This window comes from Pyrus communis, chromosome 5 (genome assembly GCF_041283825.1).
Source record: "Pyrus communis isolate YQ-2024b chromosome 5, ASM4128382v1, whole genome shotgun sequence".
Lineage (NCBI taxonomy): Eukaryota > Viridiplantae > Streptophyta > Magnoliopsida > Rosales > Rosaceae > Pyrus > Pyrus communis.
Genome location: NC_142569.1, coordinates 6,914,433 through 6,934,667, shown reverse-complemented (window position 1 = coordinate 6,934,667; position 20,235 = coordinate 6,914,433). Strand labels below are relative to the sequence as shown.

At 37.2% G+C, this 20,235-nt stretch overlaps 2 protein-coding genes and 2 pseudogenes across 6 annotated transcripts; 3 read left to right on the top strand and 1 right to left on the bottom strand.

The window, feature by feature from the left end:
• The first annotated feature begins 662 nt into the window (after positions 1-662).
• On the top strand, positions 663-2,093 carry LOC137724654 (putative zinc transporter 8; annotated as a pseudogene).
• A 775-nt stretch (positions 2,094-2,868) lies between these two features.
• Positions 2,869-3,614, top strand: LOC137724653 (uncharacterized). Its single transcript, XM_068463397.2, has one exon. It carries the CDS (start codon positions 2,955-2,957, stop codon positions 3,612-3,614), a length of 660 nt encoding a protein of 219 aa, XP_068319498.2. The 5' UTR covers positions 2,869-2,954.
• A 5,257-nt stretch (positions 3,615-8,871) lies between these two features.
• LOC137726201 (E3 ubiquitin-protein ligase RSL1) lies at positions 8,872-12,889 on the top strand. Of its 3 annotated transcripts, none has more exons than XM_068465088.2 (4): positions 8,872-8,967; positions 9,507-10,165; positions 10,628-11,388; positions 12,222-12,889. In XM_068465088.2, exons 2-4 carry the CDS (start codon positions 9,743-9,745, stop codon positions 12,610-12,612), a joined length of 1,575 nt encoding a protein of 524 aa, XP_068321189.2. In that variant the 5' UTR covers positions 8,872-8,967; positions 9,507-9,742; the 3' UTR covers positions 12,613-12,889. The 3 variants fall into 3 exon arrangements, with proteins under 3 accessions (XP_068321189.2, XP_068321187.2, XP_068321186.2); XM_068465086.2 differs by having other exon boundaries at positions 8,874-9,214; XM_068465085.2 differs by having other exon boundaries at positions 8,883-9,214; positions 9,317-10,165.
• A 1,956-nt stretch (positions 12,890-14,845) lies between these two features.
• On the bottom strand, positions 14,846-17,562 carry LOC137721671 (O-fucosyltransferase 23 pseudogene; annotated as a pseudogene). 2 transcript variants are annotated; one of them, XR_015962441.1, is made up of 4 exons: positions 17,229-17,562; positions 17,043-17,137; positions 16,754-16,871; positions 14,846-16,650 (listed from the first exon to the last, which is right to left on the bottom strand). The product of XR_015962441.1 is annotated as an O-fucosyltransferase 23 pseudogene, transcript variant X2 (transcript). The 2 variants fall into 2 exon arrangements; XR_015962440.1 differs by lacking the exon at positions 17,229-17,562 and having other exon boundaries at positions 17,043-17,200.
• Between the last annotated feature and the right edge of the window lie 2,673 nt (positions 17,563-20,235).

Here is a 20,235-nt window from a genome sequence, read left to right as displayed (position 1 = left end):
GGTCCAGTTTTATGTTTGAAAATATAATGACCCACTCCGTCCTGCCCCGTTCTGTTTCATTTTCAAATAGATCCAATCCGGTTCCTCCGAATTTGAACCTGGCTTGGCCCGTACCTACCCCTACTATTCATAGAGCAGATAGAATAAAAAAGAGAGACTGCTCAATTTTCTAAACTTGGCATTACTACTTCTCAACAAAAACAAAAAATAAAATGCCACTTAGTACAACAGTCTAATGATATTCCTCTTCACTTGTAAGTGAGAGGTTTTAGGTTCGATTCTTATCAAATACGAATTTGAACCACATTATTGCTAATCCATTGTGAGGTTTAACCCACTCCACGATAAGAATTTCTAAAATTTATTAACATTGAAAAATCTCTCCACATAACATAACTGAGGAGAATAATAACACCACATAGCCAAGTTTCAGACACACTGACAAATTGCTCTTTAAAAAAATAGTCACGTGCACTTGAGCTTGAAGCGCAAGCCAAGCACAAGCACCTTGAAGCTTTACGGACCCACTTACAAAATAGGGCATGTTGCTTGACTTCTTGTTTTACTTAATACAATTCTAAATATTTATGCACCATCAAAATATAAAGCACTTGGTTATTGGAAATGAAATCCAAGCAAAATAAAAACCAAAGGGTGTATAGATGTACGTCATTTGTTTGCTTCTGGTTGAGATATCGTTCCTACCAATCCTCCTACTGTCTTCTGCGTTACTTTTTTCTTCAAGTGGACATGTTCGTAAGGACTAATTAACTTCCCAAAATGATCTGTCAAAACCAATTCATAAGCATATTATGGACTCTCCAACAGCTACAAATTGATGAAATGTAACTAAAAAAAATCTTCATCTGGACGGACATATCTAGCCATATCTAACAATACAAACGATGTGAAAGCAACTTGTTACCTGCATCTTTGTTTGCATAAAGATAATATTAATGAAGAATAAAATTAACCTCCGGTATTTCAATTCTCCAATAGCTTGACTTTTGTATTGTTAATGGCTGCCACCAATTCACATTTATAGCTCATCTCAATTATTTCCTTCATCCTAATTATCTCCATACTCACTTCCAAAGCTTATTCACCGTCTGAGGAGGACGAGTGCAGCACTGAAAGCACCTCCTCCTGCAATGACAAGTCAGGTGCTGTGCCCCTCAAAATCATTGCCCTTGTCTTAATTCTGGTCACAAGCATGATTGTTGGAGTTTGTGAATTTGTTGGTTTATTTCTTTTTGTGATTAAGAGTGTGAGGTTTTGGATTTCTGGGAAAGATGAATGAATGCTTGCAGAGAGAACAATCAAGAATTGGATTCCTTCATTCACAGCTCACACACAATGTGTGATGGAGCACATTACTGTTACAAGGAGAGAGAGAGAGAGTTTCTCTCTCTTACATCAACCAAATCCAACTATTCAAGTAATCTATCCTGCGAGATAGTTACGAGTGTCAAAATCTACCACTTAACTAAGATTGAATCTGAAATGCACGCTTGAAATATGATCCAAGGGGTCACATTGAATTCGAAAACTAAAACAACTTCAACACCAAATTCTGCAAAACGTTTATATCTCAACAATGATTGGAGTGATAAAAAGGAACAATGATTGGAGTGAGCTTACCCATTGGCCTTGCACCCCCATCGAAATCTCTTCTTTGATCGTCAAGTGCTTTACAGGTGGCATCATTCTTGCCACTGGCTTCATGCACGTTTTGCCTGATTCATATGAAATGTTGCAATCTATTTGTCTGAAGGAAGATCCATGGCACAATTTCCCTTTCTCAGGCTATGTGGCTATGTTGTCTGCAATTGCGACTCTGATGGGGTGGACTCCATGGCCACCAGCATATACAGCAGGAGATGTAGAACTGTAGTTAACCCAGATAATATTACTGTTGCTGCCGTTTAGGTAGACCAAGAGATGGCTCCGGCGGGTGCTGGCCTTGGCCATTTTCATTCCCACAATTATGAAGTCGTCAAGGAAGGAAGCGGAGACTCGCAACTGGCCCGTTATTGTGTTGTTGCCATGGTGAGATATGAAATGCTTTTTTATATATATGCACACACTCACTCGCGCGCACACACACACACACATTGTCACACTATGCACCACAGTTCACTACTTTGCCTAATAGAGACGTTTCCTACTTCATGGGACTTTCATTCACAATGAAGTTTTGTCATTTTGTAACCAGGAAAGTGATTACGTATAAAGGCATACACTGCATACATACACTAAATAATGGCCAACATTTGTATTAGAGTCGGATAGTTTGACAAAATCGGCAGTTTTTGGGCCGGCCGGGAACTGAGGAAGAAAAGAAGAAGCCATGGGAAAGAAGCAAACACGAGGCAGGAAACCCTAGGACCAAAGGTCGGTAGCATGTAGAAATAGGACTCTTGATTTAATTCCATTGATCGATGAGCTGCACAATATATAGAGATTTATGTTGATCATACTGCAGAACTCAAGAAAGAAGAGAGATGTAGACAGCTATTGAGAGAGAAAAGTGAGAAAGCTTGAAGAAGAAGAAACTGAATCTTTGATGAAATTTTCTGCGTTGAATTAATACACAATCTTACACTTATATATTGTAAGATCTTATTATAACAACCTTATCTCTACAACCTAAGCATAACAACCTTTATAACAGTCTTGTGTAATCTACATCCTCAATGACTGACAAGTGGCACAATCCTCATCATCCATTCTATATACTCTTAACAATTTACAGAAGAGTTTTTGAGTTTTCCTGCGAGTGGTAGGAAACTAAAATATTACAATAGAGAAACTTTTGGTGCAAGTAATCTAAACTATATATACGGGGCTACCGAAAATATGTCTCTAACAGTGTGCTTAAAGAACCAAGTGCACAATTTGGGATTTCGCATTCTTTTGACATAGTTGAGCCTCAACCTTCAGCCCCACCACCCATGTTTAATCCATTAGCTACAAAGACAGCTACAATTTGTCTCTCAGTCTTTGGTCCTGGAGGGCCATTCAGTTTCGATGCATGGAAGAAACAGCAAAGGAAATCTAATTCCTCGAAAAAAGATTCTACTTCAAAGGGAGGAAATTCTAATCACGAGGCATTGGGTAATGAGTGGCTGCAATCCGGAAGATGTCCGATAGCAAAGTCATACCGTGCTGTTAGCAGTGTCATTCCATTAGTCGCAAAGGTTTTGCAGCCCCCTCCAGGAATGAAACTCAAGTGCCCGCCAGCAATAGTTGCAGCTCGAGCAGCCCTGTCGCGAACTGCATTTGCAAAGAACCTCCGCCCACAACCCCTTCTGGCAAAAGTACTTGTGATCGGATCAATGGGCATGGCAGCCAATGTTCCTTTAGGGATATGTAGAGAGCACACCAAAAAATTCTCACTATCTTGGTTCGCTGCTGTGCATGCAGCTGTGCCATTCATAGCCATACTTCGGAAGTCTGTGCTCATGCCTAAATCAGCCATGGCGTTTACCATTGCCGCATCAGTACTAGGACAAGTCATTGGCTCCAGAGCAGAGCGGTACCGCCTCAAAGCTGTGGCTTCCAAAAAATTGCCTCTGACGACTGAAACCTCCGTTGGTGGTGTGATAGAATGAAACCCTTGATAGGATACCTTGTATTCCTTGTTCCACAAGAATTGTAATAACACTAAAAAATTGGATGATTTTCATTCGTTTGTTATAACTCTTTAGATATATGACACAGCACAATTTTTTGGCTTTATCCTTAGAATACCTTGAAAAATATATAAAGCCAGGCGGTCTTACATCTTATTTAGGGTTTTATTCTACCAGTTTGATCCTTCAGGAATAAACCTCTCGGCAGGTAATGTAGGTTATGCCCATTGATCGGGTCACTGTATCTGCCATTTACTCCGAATCAGTGTGCCCTGTGGAAAATAAAATAAAATAAAATAAAATAAGATGTGTCTTTTTTAAACTTAAGGCTTATAAAAGAGCCACTTAAAGCAGTTCCACCACTGGGCATCCTCTAAGTCATAGGCGGCATAATCTCCTCTCCCCTCCAAAATTGGTCTCCAGCCCGTTACATATATTGGGCTCCGGGGGAGCCCAGTTAGTCCCCCAATCAACAATTGCCTGGTCCAGTCCTTTGATCATGTGATGCAATGCTAACGTCAATTCTTTTAAAAAATTATAAAAATTAATTAAAAATACAAAAAATTATAAAAAAATATTAATTAAAAATATAACTATAAGTACGTAACCATGTTCTTCTATCCTACACCACATTTCAATATTTCAAATACTTTCAAGCAATCTTTTATTATTATCCGAAATTAAAAATAAAATTATTTTTATTATTTTGTAAAATACGAATAGGAGTGAAGATGCACTTGGCTCATTACAGGCAGTTACTATTTACTTGGGTAGATTGAATTGACTATTGCCCAAGGACTTTTTAGGAGTAGAAATGCTCTTAATACTGCGGTCTAGTGATATTTCTCTTTACTTAGGTTCGATTCTCGGCACAGACAAATTTGAACCACATTATTGCTAGCCCATTATGAGACTTAGCTCATTCTTTCACCCCTTAGTATAGATAATATCGTTTGTTAAAAAGAAAACTTAGAAAAGTAATTGAAGATAAATAATGATACAAAACCAAGTCAACTATGAACTAACATAAACTGACCTTCCAGGAGGGGGACACCAAACCTTCCAAACCCTAACTGCTATACGTTGTCGTGTTGTTGCACTGGTCAAAACATCAGGACCCATTTTTGACATATAAAATTGCAAGGACAAATGATGAACATAAAATGGGTAGACCGTTGACTATTGTGGCATTACGCGTAAAGACACGAATAATTCCAATGAACTTGTGAAACTTTTATTCACAAATGAGTTTGTTATTTGTAACCAAATATTTAATCCAACTTGAATAAATGGAGTATGGACATTCAACTTTACAAATTTGTATATAAGTTGATGTCTTCTTAGTAGAAGCGTATTCTCAAGTATTTGATTAATGTTCCCCTATTAAAAATGATTTGTAACCATATTTAATGAACAATTTAAATTTGCGTATCAAAATATACGAAAATTTATTATGCTCTAGTATATTGTGTATATTATAATTTAATTTCGACTTCCATGACTACCCTCCTGCTATCTTGATTGACCAAAACTCTTTGTGGGTTCTAGGTTAGCGCGTAATTGACATTGTAATTCAGCTTCTGGTTCATCCTGCATCGCTAGTTCTACTTACCAAAAATGGCCCACTTGGAGCTCTCGATTTTGTGGCGTGACTCAACGAAACAGCCATGTCATCCTACCTATTTAAAGTTTGAGAATAGGTCAAGGTCTTTGCACCCCCGATGCCTTTATCATTAGCTTTACCTATAGAACTCGTTCACGAGCTCCAGGTATTATGAGAGGAACTTCTGAGAGAACCAACTACTTGACAGTTTGATTATTCTTTTGCCCCTGCACCCAAGTCAGATGAATGATTTGCACTTCACTGTTCAGTGATTGAAATTTATAGAATGACCTAAATATTAGATTTTAATAAAAGAATAATATTGTATAGTTTTTTTTTTTTCGTTAGAGAAAAGTGTTTGACTGTTTGCATCTAAGAACTTATTTTTCTTTACAATAAAATTACACTTTGATATATTTGTATATAATTTTTTTTAGCTTTTCACAAGTCATTTCTAAATGTGTGAGATTAATAATTTGCGATAAAAGAGAAATGACTCCATACTTGAAAATGTCAAATAAATATTGTTCAACAGCAAATCATATACAGAGTCAAAAGCTTTTCTTCTCAAAGTATATTGTTAATTTTTTCACACCAACGACCCTACCTTCACCAAACCTTACGCAACCACGAAATTTAAACTCATATCCAACTAATAATATCAAAGCAACATGAGGATTATCCATGATTGATGATGATAGGATTGTCAGCCTGTAAAGTGCAAGGCTGTACAAGAAAGTGATTAGGTACAAATTAAGACAAACACTGCATTCATACACTAAATAATGGCCACCATTTGTATTTTGTGCCAAACAATTGCCAAAATTTGTTTAATTAATTGGTCATGATTTGGATTAAACACTCATGCCGCACTAAAACTACAATGCTATTCATATATGGATCTCGTTTTCAGAATTTAGCGCCTTGAATTTCCAATTAATTAATCTCTTAAGTTGAAGAGTTAAAAAAAGACATTTGACTAATTTCGCTTAACAAGATAGGGTTTGTTAATGATTGATGTCTTTTTTTTTTTAATCCACTTTTAACATGGATTGTTTAATATAAAAATATATTGTCAGGAAGTTTAAAAAAAGTCAAGAACAAAGTCACATTTTCTTCATCGAACTAGACAAGGACCATGTGCATACTGCACACGAATCTTCAAACCCAGACTAATTTCTGGCTGTGAATGTCGAGGGTTTGTCTTAATGTGTTTATATTTTCTTCGAAGTTTCATGAATTCGTTGACCAAGAACAGAATGGCACTGTCTAGGGAGGGGCCTTATTTGTATACTGTACAGTTGGTGAATTTCCCGGAGGAAAGGGATCCTTTTAGATCTCTTTCATCAAATTCACCTAATCATTTAATTCGGATCCTTAAAATTTGATTAAATGACAAAAATTATTATAACTTTTAACGGATTTCCGGTTTATAGCCGTTGGATCGAATTTCCGGATTGATTGATTGGATGAATTTGGTGGAAGGGATTCAAAAAGAATCCCTTTCCTTTCCTAGAAGCCAACTTAATGCTATGTACAATTGCACTTATATATTTTGAAAGTGCACAACTCTCTTACCTTGACTTCTTCCTCAATGATTAACGTAATTCAAAATATTGAAGTGTGTCCTTCACCTAACAATAAAAGCTTCAACGTTATATCTCCCATTTTCTCTTCACCTAACAATAAAAGCTTCAACGATATATCTCCCATTTTCACACATATGAAGCAATGGAAGAAGATGATTCATATAAATAAATGGAATAAGAGAGACTTTGTTTTGAGAAAATGCTTAGAGTTTTCACAAATAGTATTAAACGATAACAATTTTTTTTTTTTTGTTAAACGATAGCGCTTTTATTCATAGAATGGTGTAAAAGTTTCGATTTTTTTTAAACATAAATAAGAATGAAAAATGAAACGATACACTATTATTCATAATTTAAAAACAACATTACAAGCTATAAATTGTCTAAAAGTTTTTTCATTTTTTTTGGTAGACAAGCAAAAGTTTTTTCATATTTTAAGATTAGCTAAAATCTCATCTAAGTATCTAACTCATTTTGTCTTGAACTTGAGTTACCTTAGTTATTCGAACTAACACTCGATAAAAACTCATATATAGAATAAGGCATTTCGTTGGCCACTTAACGAAGATTTTGATATTCCACATTGCTTTCCATTGTGTTACCGTGTCCACACTAGTCCTTAACCAAAGAAATCTTATTATGAGCAATATATTAGGGTAAAGTACAAAAAACTACTTTAACTATTAGGGTCACGACAGTTTCATACCTCATATTTTAAAATTGACAATGTCATACCGCATTTTACGAATTTGTGACAATGTCATACCTCCGTCAATTTTTCTGTTAAGTGCTGACGTGGCAAGAGACAGGGACCACTCACTAATCCAGCTGGATTAAAAAATAATTAAATATATTTTTAACGGCATCCCCTTTCTCTCTCCTTCTTCTACTCCTTTTTCTTCCTTCTTTTGGGTTTATTTTTCCTCCTTCCTCTTCTTCCTCCTTCTTCTTCTTCGGTTCTTCCTCCTTCTCCTTTGGGGGGGAGGGGGGGGCGCGGCGCGCGGTGGTTGGGTTTTCAATTTTTTTTTTCCTCCTGGGGGTCCTGTTTTTTGGGTTGGGGGGGGTTTGGGTTTTCAAATTTTCTTTTTCCTCCTCTTCTTCCTCCTTCTTCTTCCTTCTTCTTCTTCTTCTTCTTCGGTTCTTCCTCCTTCTCCTTGGGCGGGGTTGGGTTTTCGTTTTTTTTTTTTTTGTGTGTTAAAGATTAAGCAGAAGAAGATGAAGGGACGACTAAGGTTTTATTTATTTATTTATTATTATTTTTTTAATTTTAATTTTATTTATTATTTTAATATTTAAAAATATTAAATATTTTTTTTAGTTTTTAATAATTTTTTAATAGAAAGTGGTTCCAATCTCTTGCCACGTCAGCACTTAACAGAAAAACTAACAGAAAAATTGATGGAGGTATGACATTGTCACAAATTCGTAAGATACGGTATGACATTGTCAATTTTAAAAGATGAGGTATGAAACTGTCGTGACCCTAATAGTTGATGTAGTTTTTTGTACTTTACCCTAATAGAATTATAAATTAAATTTCTCTCTGTGATTGATACGAAAATCAAAGGAATTTCCTTTTGGTTATATATAGGAAAAATAAAAAAAAAACTAATGAAAATGATTTGAAAACTTTACGTTTTAAAGATAAAGGTAAAATAAATGATAAAATGAATAGTACCATGATTGACTTTTTAGTGTAAAATATGATTTTTCGTTAAATGAAGTTTTGAGTTTTAACAATAAGGACAAAATAAAAAGTAAAATGAATAGTACCATAATTGACTTTTTAGTGTAAAAATGTGGTTTTTCGTTAAAGTGAACAATACTAGAAACTTTTCGTCAAAGTTTCCAAAAATAAAAGCATACTTGATGAGAATGTAGAGAATGAGTAATGCTATGGAGACTAAATTTGTAGACCAAATTTGTAAATAAAATGATATAAATGTTAATTATTAGATTATTATTTAAACGTTGATAAACATGCTCATTTTTTATTGATGATATATCATTTAATTTATAAATTTAAACTCTAAATTTAATATTCCCGTAATAATTGTTTATGCTGTTTTGGAAAGAGAATGTGACCAAAGCAAAAGGCCAAAGGCACTGACTGTTCTCTTACGCCAAGAACACTGCAATGGTAAGTCTGAGGATTCTTTTTCTCAGCACTCACCATCCTAATAAGTAATAAATCAAATATTTTTCATCTAAAAGAATAAAAACAGCATCTTGTTAGTGGGTGAGGCACCAAATCAAAGGTTGAAATTTGTCAGATTAGGGTTCTTATTATACTCTTACTGCAATTAGCCAATTACAAGACACTGTCTCAGAATTCAGACCCCAAAAGGAATCTGATTCCGAAGACTTTAACCCCTCCTCCGGTTAAGGTATTTCGGAACTTCACTTCTTTCTTGCCCGGTTTCCCTTCCAGTATCATACCCTTTTCCTAGTTTTCTATGTTTATTTAATATTTTTGTACTTTTGTACAGGTTTGGAGGGATTGAATTGAAAAGTATTGTTCTTTTTTTCTTGGGTTGATTTTTGTTTATGTGGATGAGCCAACAATTATCCAATTTTGGTTCTTTTGGATTAATTCCTAGATGGGTTTTTCTGGGTTTTCGATTTGGAATTTGGAGCTCAATCGATTGGTTGATGGGTTTATCCTTGTGGTATTTTTAGGTGATGATGCTACACTTGGCAGTTCTGGATGTTGTGGATCGATTCCTTGATGGATTTTTCTTGCTTGATTATTTAGAGAGGCCTTGAAGGATCAGTGATTGATATCAACAATTGTTTGTGATTTGGAAGATTTTTGTTGAAAATACAGAACTCCAGATTGATTTATAGGTTGATTGTGATTGGATTTAAGTAATAATCGCATCTTTCAGTTTAGGATTGCAGAGCTGTTGTATAAAATGGAGGGTCAGGCAATTTCTGGTGATGAGGTTTCATTAAATTTAGTTAGAGAGGAAGACGAAGAAGAGTTTCGGAGCTGTTGTGAAGACGATGATGAAGTTTGGAAGGAGACTGAAGAACCAGTGAAAGTTGAGGCAAAAGATGAGTCAAAAGATGATCTCGATGAATTTTCGGTGAAAATGTTCTTCAAGGGCATGTCCATAGCTGGGTACGGGGACGCCAGTTGTGGGCTTTCTGGAATCGGAGTTGTCATGGAAAGATCAACCAATGTTCCTGCAATTCAGGTGCAGAAAAGGCTTGATTTTTATGTGGAGGAGCCTGTGGCTGACTATTTAGCCCTGATGGATGGTCTAATGGAGGCTGTGCAGAATAAATTCCGTAGGGTGTATGCATTCACAGATTCTGAGCTGTTATATGATCAGGTGGGTTCTTCACTGTGTAAAAGTTATGTTTCTTTCTTCATTTCGGCTACCATTTTAGAAGTCGTATCAAATATGAAACCAAGAATTTTGTTAAGCATTTTTCTGCCCTGCCTGTCCTTTTTTCTGTGTGTACTTCAGAATATAATTTTGTAATTTTCAACAACTTGTATTTCGAATTCAGGTGACCTATTTTGATAAGTTCATTGATTGATTATCCATTGCAATTTCCGCATTGTGGCTGCTTGAATTCATTGATTAAAAAGGGGATTAGTTCTGTTTCAGGATCAATTATATACTCTTTTTAACAACACAATTTTTTAGGCGAGTTTTAGAAAACAACACTTTTGAGTTATTACTCCGGAGGGTTATATCATGTTTCATCATTTGAGCACTAGCACTAGTTTTGAATTATTCAAATCTTTTTATTGTAATATGTATGCCAATGACTTGAATTTCTGACAGGTTTCACATGAGGAGAAACTTGAAGTTCCAATCTTGATAGCACTGAGGCAAAGGATCCTAGAGCATGCCTGTAATCTTGAAGCTTTTGTCCTGAAACTTGTCCCCACTGTAGATCTTGAGCGGCCATCAAAATTAGCCCAAGTGGCAATTGGAGTTGTCTCCTTTCCTGCTAAGGGTGTTGAATCACTTGAAAATTGTTCCATCTGTTGCGACGATAAACCATCCCCAATGATGATCACCATGAAGTGTTCTCATAAGTTCTGTACTCATTGCATGAGGACATATGTTGATGGGAAGGTACAATCCTCTCAAGTTCCCATCAGATGTCCTCAGCTGCGATGCATGTATTACATCTCCACTGCTGAGTGCAAATCTTTTCTTCCACTCACTTCTTATGAGTCATTGGAGAAATCCCTTGCAGAAGCGAATATTCTCCACTCAGATAGAGTGTACTGCCCATTTCCAAATTGTTCCACCCTGCTTGCTCCCCTCGAATGTTTGTCAGCCAGGGCAAGTTCATCAAGTCAGTCAGATAACAGCTGTGTCGAATGTCCAGTTTGTCAGAGGTTCATATGTGTGGATTGTGGGGTTCCTTGGCATTCTTCTATGAGCTGTGAGGAGTTCCAAAACCTCCCACTGGAAGAGAGAGATGCTGCAGATATTACCTTGCATCGCTTGGCACAGAATAACAGCTGGAGGCGTTGCCAGCAGTGTCGTAGGATGATTGAGCTCTCTCAAGGTTGCTACCACATGACGTGCTGGTAAGAATCACTTTCATTATATTGTGCATACTATTGGAAAACTATAAACATTGACTAAGTGGGTTGAGAATGCCATATTTTTCAGAACATGTCAAACATGTCTAAAGTGGACAATATAGAACTAAAGCCTGGATGAATCAACTAGAAAAAAGGCATACTGCGGGACATAAGTCTCAGAACATCTTTGTTTTCAGTTATGAAGTGAATATATAAGACATGATAGAGTACACCAGATGTTCATGTGTGTTTATGTGCCAGACAATGTGCTTTGTGACGCATTGAAAAAAATTGTTTGAATTTCTTTGTATCTTGTTGCTTGCCTGTGAGGGAGCATAATCCTTGTTACGAAAAATGATTGAGCTTCAGATTGTAGTCTGTTGTTATTATGCTCTCAGAAAATTTATGGCTCGTGGGAATTGGGTTCATTAGACTTTAAGTAGCATCTGTTGCGAGTAGGTCACTTATTGGGGTATGCACACACATGTTAGAGAGTTAAACTCATACTGTAAGTCAGTAACAGCTGGACTAGATGGAAACTACTTAATCGTTTCACGACTCTGGCTTTCTTTTTGCGTGGCAGCATCTTGGTGCTCTGGTTCAAAGTTCTTGAGCATTTTATCAATATCCAATTTTCTGTTTGGATAAAGTGGTGTATAATGAGAATCTGTAGGAGAAAGTAGTATGTTCCTATGATTAAAGCTGATGAAAATCAAACCTTGGTTTATTGGTTTTATCGAGTCATAGCGTAACTATTTGAGTAAGAACACAATACCTCCCTTTCCATTTTGAAGTTCTTGAATATTTACCAAGCTTTTCGTGTTTCTCACTTTCAGGTGTGGGCATGAGTTCTGTTATTCTTGTGGTGCTGAATATCGGGATAGCCAACAGACTTGTCAATGTGCCTTCTGGGACGAAGACAACAATAACAACACAGAAGACTTGGTCACTCAGTCTATGCATGAATCTGAGCAATGGGCGTGGGAAACATTCAATTCGTTGCCCATGATAATGGATGCGTACTCGGACCAAGAGAGATCACAGCTGGAGCTGATCCAGAGGTTCCTAGCCGGGGGATTCAGTTTAAGCGACCATCCCCCTTACCAGTCCCCACCGCGATGTACAGATTCTTATGTAGATGCCATGAAAGATCTTCATCAGCTTCCTTGGCTGGAGAGGTTTGTGTCCGTGATAAGCGATAACTACTATGAAGAATATATCCAGTGAATTAAAGGACTCCCGATTTGGAAAATAATCTGCACAGTTACCCGACTATGCCTTTCGATAGGAGTAAAGAGTGTCTCGCTCTATTCACCCCGGAGATATATGTGCCTCTTTTCCTTTGTAGTTTCGTAAGCAATGTGTTCAAAGATTTGCGGCCATGAAAAGTACCTTGTGTAAAACCTAGAAGGAGAAGTATCTATATGCTTGATGATAGCTTTCTGCTTGAAAAAAAAAAAAAAAAAGGAGATGAAGAAATAAACACTGAATTGAACGTTTACCATGTTATTGAATTGAAACGACATAAATGTTTTCCATTTACGATGCTCTCTCCGAGATTCGAAACACCGTAAATACTCGTCAAATGATCTTTTATTCCGAGCAAATTTCATGTAAATGAGTTGATTACGAGCTTTACAAGCCAATCGTGCCAAAGCTCAAGCTTGGTTCGTTTACTAAAAATAATCCTTCGTTCCAGGCAAAATTCTTATAACATTAGTTAGTTACGTGTTTTACAAGGCGAACATGCGAAAGCTCAAGCTTGGCTTGTTTTTTAAACGAGCAGAGTTGAGACGACCCATATGCAAACCAAACTCGATACAAACTCAAGCTGTATCGAGTCGATTTACGTCGTACTCATATTCATTGAGCTTAGATGTCCCCCACTGTATGATAGAAACTCTCTTTTCTTGTATGTTTTACAAGTAAATGGGAAAGAGATGAGACGTTTCACTTTGGATAAAAGAGGTTTTAATCAAGGTCACCATCACCATATGTTTAATGCCAATTTCGTTCTCAAGAGGCTTCAATCAAAACCTACCAAGAATCAAAATTGGTACGTTGGGCTTCACATTGTTTAGGATTTTTAAGCTTCTTACTATTAGATACAAGCGGAAATTCTCTCTTGCACATTCTTTTCATGAAAGAATGGTTGGGATTTTTTTTTTCCTTCAATGCGCAGGAGACAAAAGCTCTTAAGTACAAGAGATGAGCCATGCTTAGGTCCGTCGTCACGCCCAATTGGATTTAACATCTTTTCATACTCATATAACATTCAAGTCCCAAATAATGCATTCATTCCATAACCAGAGCGTGCAATTATAATTTTTCGTTTCTAAAGTTTCGTAATAGATTGCCTACAAAATTTTAGTGCAAACGCGGAGGCAAAAGCAAAGCCAAGGGCAAAGTCGGGACAAAGTCAGAGGTCTTCAGAAGGATTTCTCCTATACCAAAGTGGAGTAAATTTTACAAGTTTACAAAGAGTGCTAAAGAAGAAAAGAAACTATGACTAATTACAAGTTTACACTCCTAATTGCACTCAATAGGAAAGCAAGCATATGTTGACTCCTAATAAAGCAAAAGTGCCCAAACACCCCAAAACTTGATTAACTCAAGGTAAAGAGATCAAATCTTCTACATCCAAAATGAGTGTGACCTTTCTGTAACCTCAATCATTGATTGACACATACTAAGTTTTTGACAACAAAGTTAAGAGAAATTAAGTTTACAAACACGGATCAATCAATTATTAGGACTATCGAGAGGCTGCATGTATTTTGAATACAGAAGATTTGATCCAAAGTAAAATGAGAATTAGATCTTACAGTCTAAAGTTTAAGCACTAATCAACAATTAATAAAAACAAGTAAACCCTAAAGCATTGAGGTACAGCCACTGGTGACTTTCACCCAATTTCGCCAACTCCAAGCAAACAAAAAGAAACAGGATGGGCAAAGATTTCCAAATAAATACAAAGATGATGTGACAAAAGCCCAAAGTTGCTCACCCCCTTTTTCTGTACAATATTCTTATTTTATGTTTTGGTCGAGACTTCTAATATATTCCGCTGTATTCAATACACCAAAGTTTTTCACTGTTAAATTCTCAGTTAAGGATGCATAATATATTCCCGAGCATAATAAAATATTCGGCTCTTCTTAAATAATTATCCCAAAAAAAAAGTTTATTAGTGTTTGTATATTGTACAAGAATTCATGAAAGAGAAGAAATTCACTAACATGGGTAAAAACAATAAATATTTTTGCTCACCACCCTTAAGTGATGATGATACTCATCATCCTATTTGTCACCGTTAAGATATGTGTAATGAACAGATACAAATCTCAAAATTTAAACTTATCCAACGTTAATAAACAGGGCGTTGAATAAAAATGCACCGTGAAAACATCTAATAAGAAGGACATCAAGGGTTCACAAACTATTTCATTAAGATTCAGGATGAAGAAAATCAATAGAATGAAAACTACATTTATGACATAAATTTGAAGTTTACATCAGTTCAAACTGTACATAATTTAGTGCTACTTCAACATTCTAAGCTATTAATTTTCTCTACAGAAGGGGAAAAAAAAAAATCTGTAAAACCATACCAACAAATTTGCGCTGGAGGGACGTAATGATTTAGATTACGAAAAGTGGTGGAGCCTTGAAGTATGTCCGTTGATGACAAAATGATCATCAAACTTGACACGAGATGTCGTTGGAGCCATAGCTAATTGGTTGAAGACTTGAGCTAGACATGTTTGTCATCCATCTTTGAGGTCCGTTTGATTCCCCTAATATGTTGTATGCATAACAAGGCCACCTTACATCCACACCACAAGAGCTTGTGACGCCCGTTCTAATGAGCTTCTGCGTTCGATCGAGAACTATGAGACTCGAAAATGTGGAGAAACTGTTTCCCACAAAGACATCAGCCCTTAAGCATACTTCGTAGTCGATTGCAGACTGAATGAGATAAGGGAACTTCTTGTAATTCCCTTCAACTCCCAATTTCTTCTTCTCGAAAGGAATCAAGCCTGACTTCCAGCCGTTCAGAATAGACGGATCATGAAGAAGACTATCAGCTATAGCTAAATAAACAACGACGGGCGTTTTGAGGCCTACAATGTTGCCCACTCCTTCCATGATCTCCTCCTTGCTACTACAAATTTGGGTTATGTTTGATCTTTGCTCCAGCTTCTTACAATGAATCATCCAATCTATCTCTATCCGCATATGTACAGCCACATAAGGCACCGGCTGCACGAGAGAAATCTCTGCCGGGCTAATGCCATTTTGTGCAGACTCACTCTGGCTTTTTACTTGTGCTGCTCCCATCTCTCTAATCCTTGATAAAACTTTATCCGCTTCGTTCATTATTTCATCAACCAAAACCAAACACTCAAAGATTTTCGCATAGTCCTTCACAGGCCAATGATCGTGCCACAGAAACGGATTCCTTCCAACAATTCGAATCACCTCGTGCTCACTGTATGGACCCTCATTATGTTGTTTCAACTGATCCATGTCCCTGTCGGGAGTCCACCTCCTTCCACTTCCTTTCTGAAGCTCAAACGCTGCTGTTCGGTTTCTAACATCCGTAAATTCACCCAATTGAACGAATCCATTACAGAGCGAATTAAACTTCTTGAACTGGAAGACCTTATCAAAGGGAATCGGTTCCAGTAGCTCAACTTCCTTGTAAAACAGGGAAGCACTCAAGCTAGGCATCAAAAGCGTCCGGTTCAAAAACCTCGCGGTCAGACAAGCTCTTGCGAAGGCTATTTTCTGATTGTTTAATCCCCACACGATTTGAGGAACCTCCAAAAATTTATCTTTTCGGATTCCAGATTTCTGACCGAATGACAACGAGAGATTACTGATGAATACCAAGTTGTCCTGTTCAGTTCCATCAAAGATAGAGAATGTAGGAAGCAGAACAGCTCTAATAATCAGAGCAGTCACAGCTAAAACAACACATTTGCATGCGAACGAATTCAAATGGCAACCGAGAACTTTGAAATTCTTACGGTAAGGAGGCACATCCATGTAAGATTAAATCGAGAAAATCCCAGAGTTTCAAATCATCCCAAGAACATAAAAATTCATCTGACACAAAAAATTCAGCATGAACCCTTTTCAATTCAGAGGCAATTTGCACAAAACCACAAGGACAATCATTCCAGCATATGAAATTCGAAGGCTTTTTATGCAGATTTGTTGCACCAGTTGAATTCAAAGATGTCCAGCACACATGAAAATCTACATAACCCAAAAAATATATACACAAATTATGAAATGAAAAAAGTGACCAGAATCAAATTCTGTAAGTATTGCATGCGAAGTGTGAGAAAAAAAAACTTACCCAACTTTCACAAAATTAATCCGGAATTTGTTGAAAGAAGCAATCATCCACGAACCCAAATTCCAAATTCAGAAAGTAGAAGACTCCGAGAAGGCAAGCATGTGATATAGTTGTCCCACTGCAAATAAAATTCAATCAGAAAACTAATAAAGGTGTCTCTTTTTGCCCATAATTCACAGAATAAAACAACGTATAATCCAAAATTCCAAAGCCTGCAGATGATGATATAAAAAAAAATAAAAAAAACAGAGACAGAGACAGAGACAGAGAGAGACTGCATAAAACTCACATATTTGGAGTTTGAATCCAGAAACTCAGAACCCATCAACAAAGAATTCCACAAGCACAATTGGATTATGACTTCTTGAATCTAGTCTGAATTTTCTGATGACAACCCAGAAAGCAGAAGACACCACATAAGAAGATGAACATGTGCCAAGGAAATCCAGAAAAAAAAAAAAAAGAAAAAAAAAACCTGAGTTCCTGAAATCCAAAAAACCCATGCCAAGCCATCACCATCACGACACCAAGGGATATCATATTTTTAATTAAATAAAACAATCAGTTTGTAAAGGTGGAAAAAATAACAACAACAAAAAAACAGAAATAAAATTGAAAGAGGAAAGATTCTTCAAGAGGGGAAATAAAATAATGGAGATAAATAAAGGGCAAGAATCTTGTGCGTGACTGCATGATGTTGTTGGCAATTGGCAAGAAAAAGACCAAAAGGGAAGTGAAAAGGACCTCAGAGATGAGTAATGTGGAGATCCATAAATGTCTAATCAGGCAAGGCAAAAACGGACGAACATATGAAAATCTTATTCCTCTGCCACATATATTGCACAATAGGTAAAAAAGCATCACTTTCTCTCATACGTCATTTTGTTTTGTAGCATACATTGCAAATTAAGCGGCGGTGGCTTTATATGGCCTAGCAGTTGTGCGGTGATTTATGTAATTATCGGTGTAGACATGTGTTTATTGTTTTTGTTACAAATTTGTACTAGTAATGTGTTGTATGATAGGATAGGACAGTGTTTGTGGTAGCCATATAGAAGTTTACTGTAGTTTGTTTTATTGTGCAAATTTACTTCAGATCAATTTTTTGATTACTGGAGCTTATGTACCGAATTGGCAATCTCTATAATTGTTTGTAAAATTCAATGAAATTGTTAAAGTTATTAGGGTTTTTCTGTTATTGCTAGGGTTCCTAGTTTTTAGGGTTGTTATTCAATAATCCATATTCTTAAGGGACAAGTATGCATTTTCTGTTTTGACGTAGTCTTTACCACGATTCTAGGAGCTGTAAAATCGTGGGTAGTTGTTATCCTTTTTCAGTTTCATTGTAAGGCTATTTAATAGCCACAAATGTTATTCAATCTAATAAGAATTCTCCCTGCATTGTGAAAGCTCTCTAGTGTTGCATTGCAGAAACTCTTGTGTTTGTTCTTTGGTTCTAACATCTGGTATCAGAGCCCCGATACGGGGCCTGATCAACAGCTTGCAACCTATGTGCTAGATTGAAGAAACAAACATGACGTCCGAGAACAGTTTCGTGCAACCAGCTATTCCAAGGTTCGATGGTCATTACGACCATTGGAGTATGCTGATGGAAAACTTTCTTCGTTCCAAAGAGTATTGGAACCTGGTGGAAAATGGAATTACTGCTGCAGCAGAAGGGTCAGAATCTAGTGAAGTACAAAAGAAGACTATGGATGAACTAAAGCTGAAGGACTTGAAGACGAAGAACTATTTGTTTCAAGCCATAGATCAATCAATATTGGAGACTATCCTGAAGAAGGATACTGCGAAAGATATATGGGACTCCTTGAAGCAAAAGTATCAAGGAACTGCACGTGTAAAACGTGCTCAGTTGCAGGCTCTGCGCAAGGAGTTCGAGGTACTCCATATGAAGAATGGAGAAATAGTCAATGATTATTTTGGGAGAACACTTGCCATAGCAAACAAGATGAGGACTCATGGGGAGAAGATGGATGATGTGGTAATCATAGAGAAAATTTTGAGATCCATGATTTCAAAATTTGATTATGTGGTTTGTTCCATCGAGGAATCTAATGATCTGGACACCTTATCCATTGATGAGCTTCAAAGCAGTCTACTGGTCCACGAGCAAAGGATCAACCGACATATGGTAGATGAACAGGCTCTCCAAGTCACTCATGGAGTCTAGCAAGGAGGGCGAGGACGAGGAACCTTTCGAGGAAGAGGAAGAGGACGGGGTAGAGGGTTTGACAAGTCAACCCTAGAATGCTATAATTGCCATGAACTAGGGCATTTTCAGTGGGAGTGCCCTAAGAAATCCAAGGAAGAGAAAACAAACTTTGTGGAGACAGAGGAAGAGATGCTGCTGATGGCACTTGTGGATATCAAGGAGACAACAATGGAGCACATATGGTTTCTGGATTCCAGGTGCAACAACCATATGTGTGGCAAGAAGGACCTGTTTTGTGACAGTTTCAGAGAATCAGTTAAGTTGGGAAATGATTCAAGTTTGATTGTGCAAGGCAAGGGAAGTGTGCGAATGGAGGTGAACGACATCATACATGTGATCACAAGTGTTTTCTATGTGCCTGATTTGAGAAACAACTTGTTAAGCATTGGTCAGTTGCAAAAGAAAGGGCTTACAGTGCTCATTCAACATGGAAAATGCAAGATCTTTCACGCTGAGAGAGGATTAATTATAGAAACCACGATGAGTCACAATCGAATGTTTGCAGTGTTGACTCGCTGTTCTCCAAATGAACAAAAATGTTTTTCCTCTCTCACCATAGATCCAGCAAACCTATGGCACCGTTGCTTTGGGCATCTCAGTTGGAACGGGCTGAAAGTACTACAATAGAAGAACATGGTGAGAGGATTGCCTCAGTTCATAGCCTCTCAAAGGGTGTGTGAAGATTGCTTGGTAGGAAGGCAACATCGAGATCCATTTCCCAAAGAAAGCCTATGGAGAGCCTCCGAGATCCTCCAACTGATTCATGCAGACATATGTGAGCCAATAAACCCTACTTCAAACAGCAATAAGAGGTATCTTATTACGTTTATTGATGATTTCAGCAGAAAAACATGGGTTTATTTTTTGGTAGAAAAGTCAGAAGCTTTTGGCGTATTCAAATCCTACAAGGCATAGGTTGAAAAAGAGACCGGAGTATTTATAAGAAGTCTGAGGACAGATCGAGGAGGAGAATTCATCTCGTATGAGTTTGCAAACTTCTGTCTTGAGAATGGAATTCACAGGCAACTAACTACAGCCTATACTCCCCAACAGAACGCGGTTGCAGAAAGGAAGAATCGCACCATCATGAACATGGTGCGAAGCATGCTGTCAGCAAAACAAATCCCTAAAACTTTCTGGCCTGAAGCAGTGAATTGGACGGTGCATGTGTTGAATCGATGCCCTACCCTTGCTGTAAAGAACAAAACACCGAAGAAGGCTTGGAATGGACACAAACCATCTGTGGATC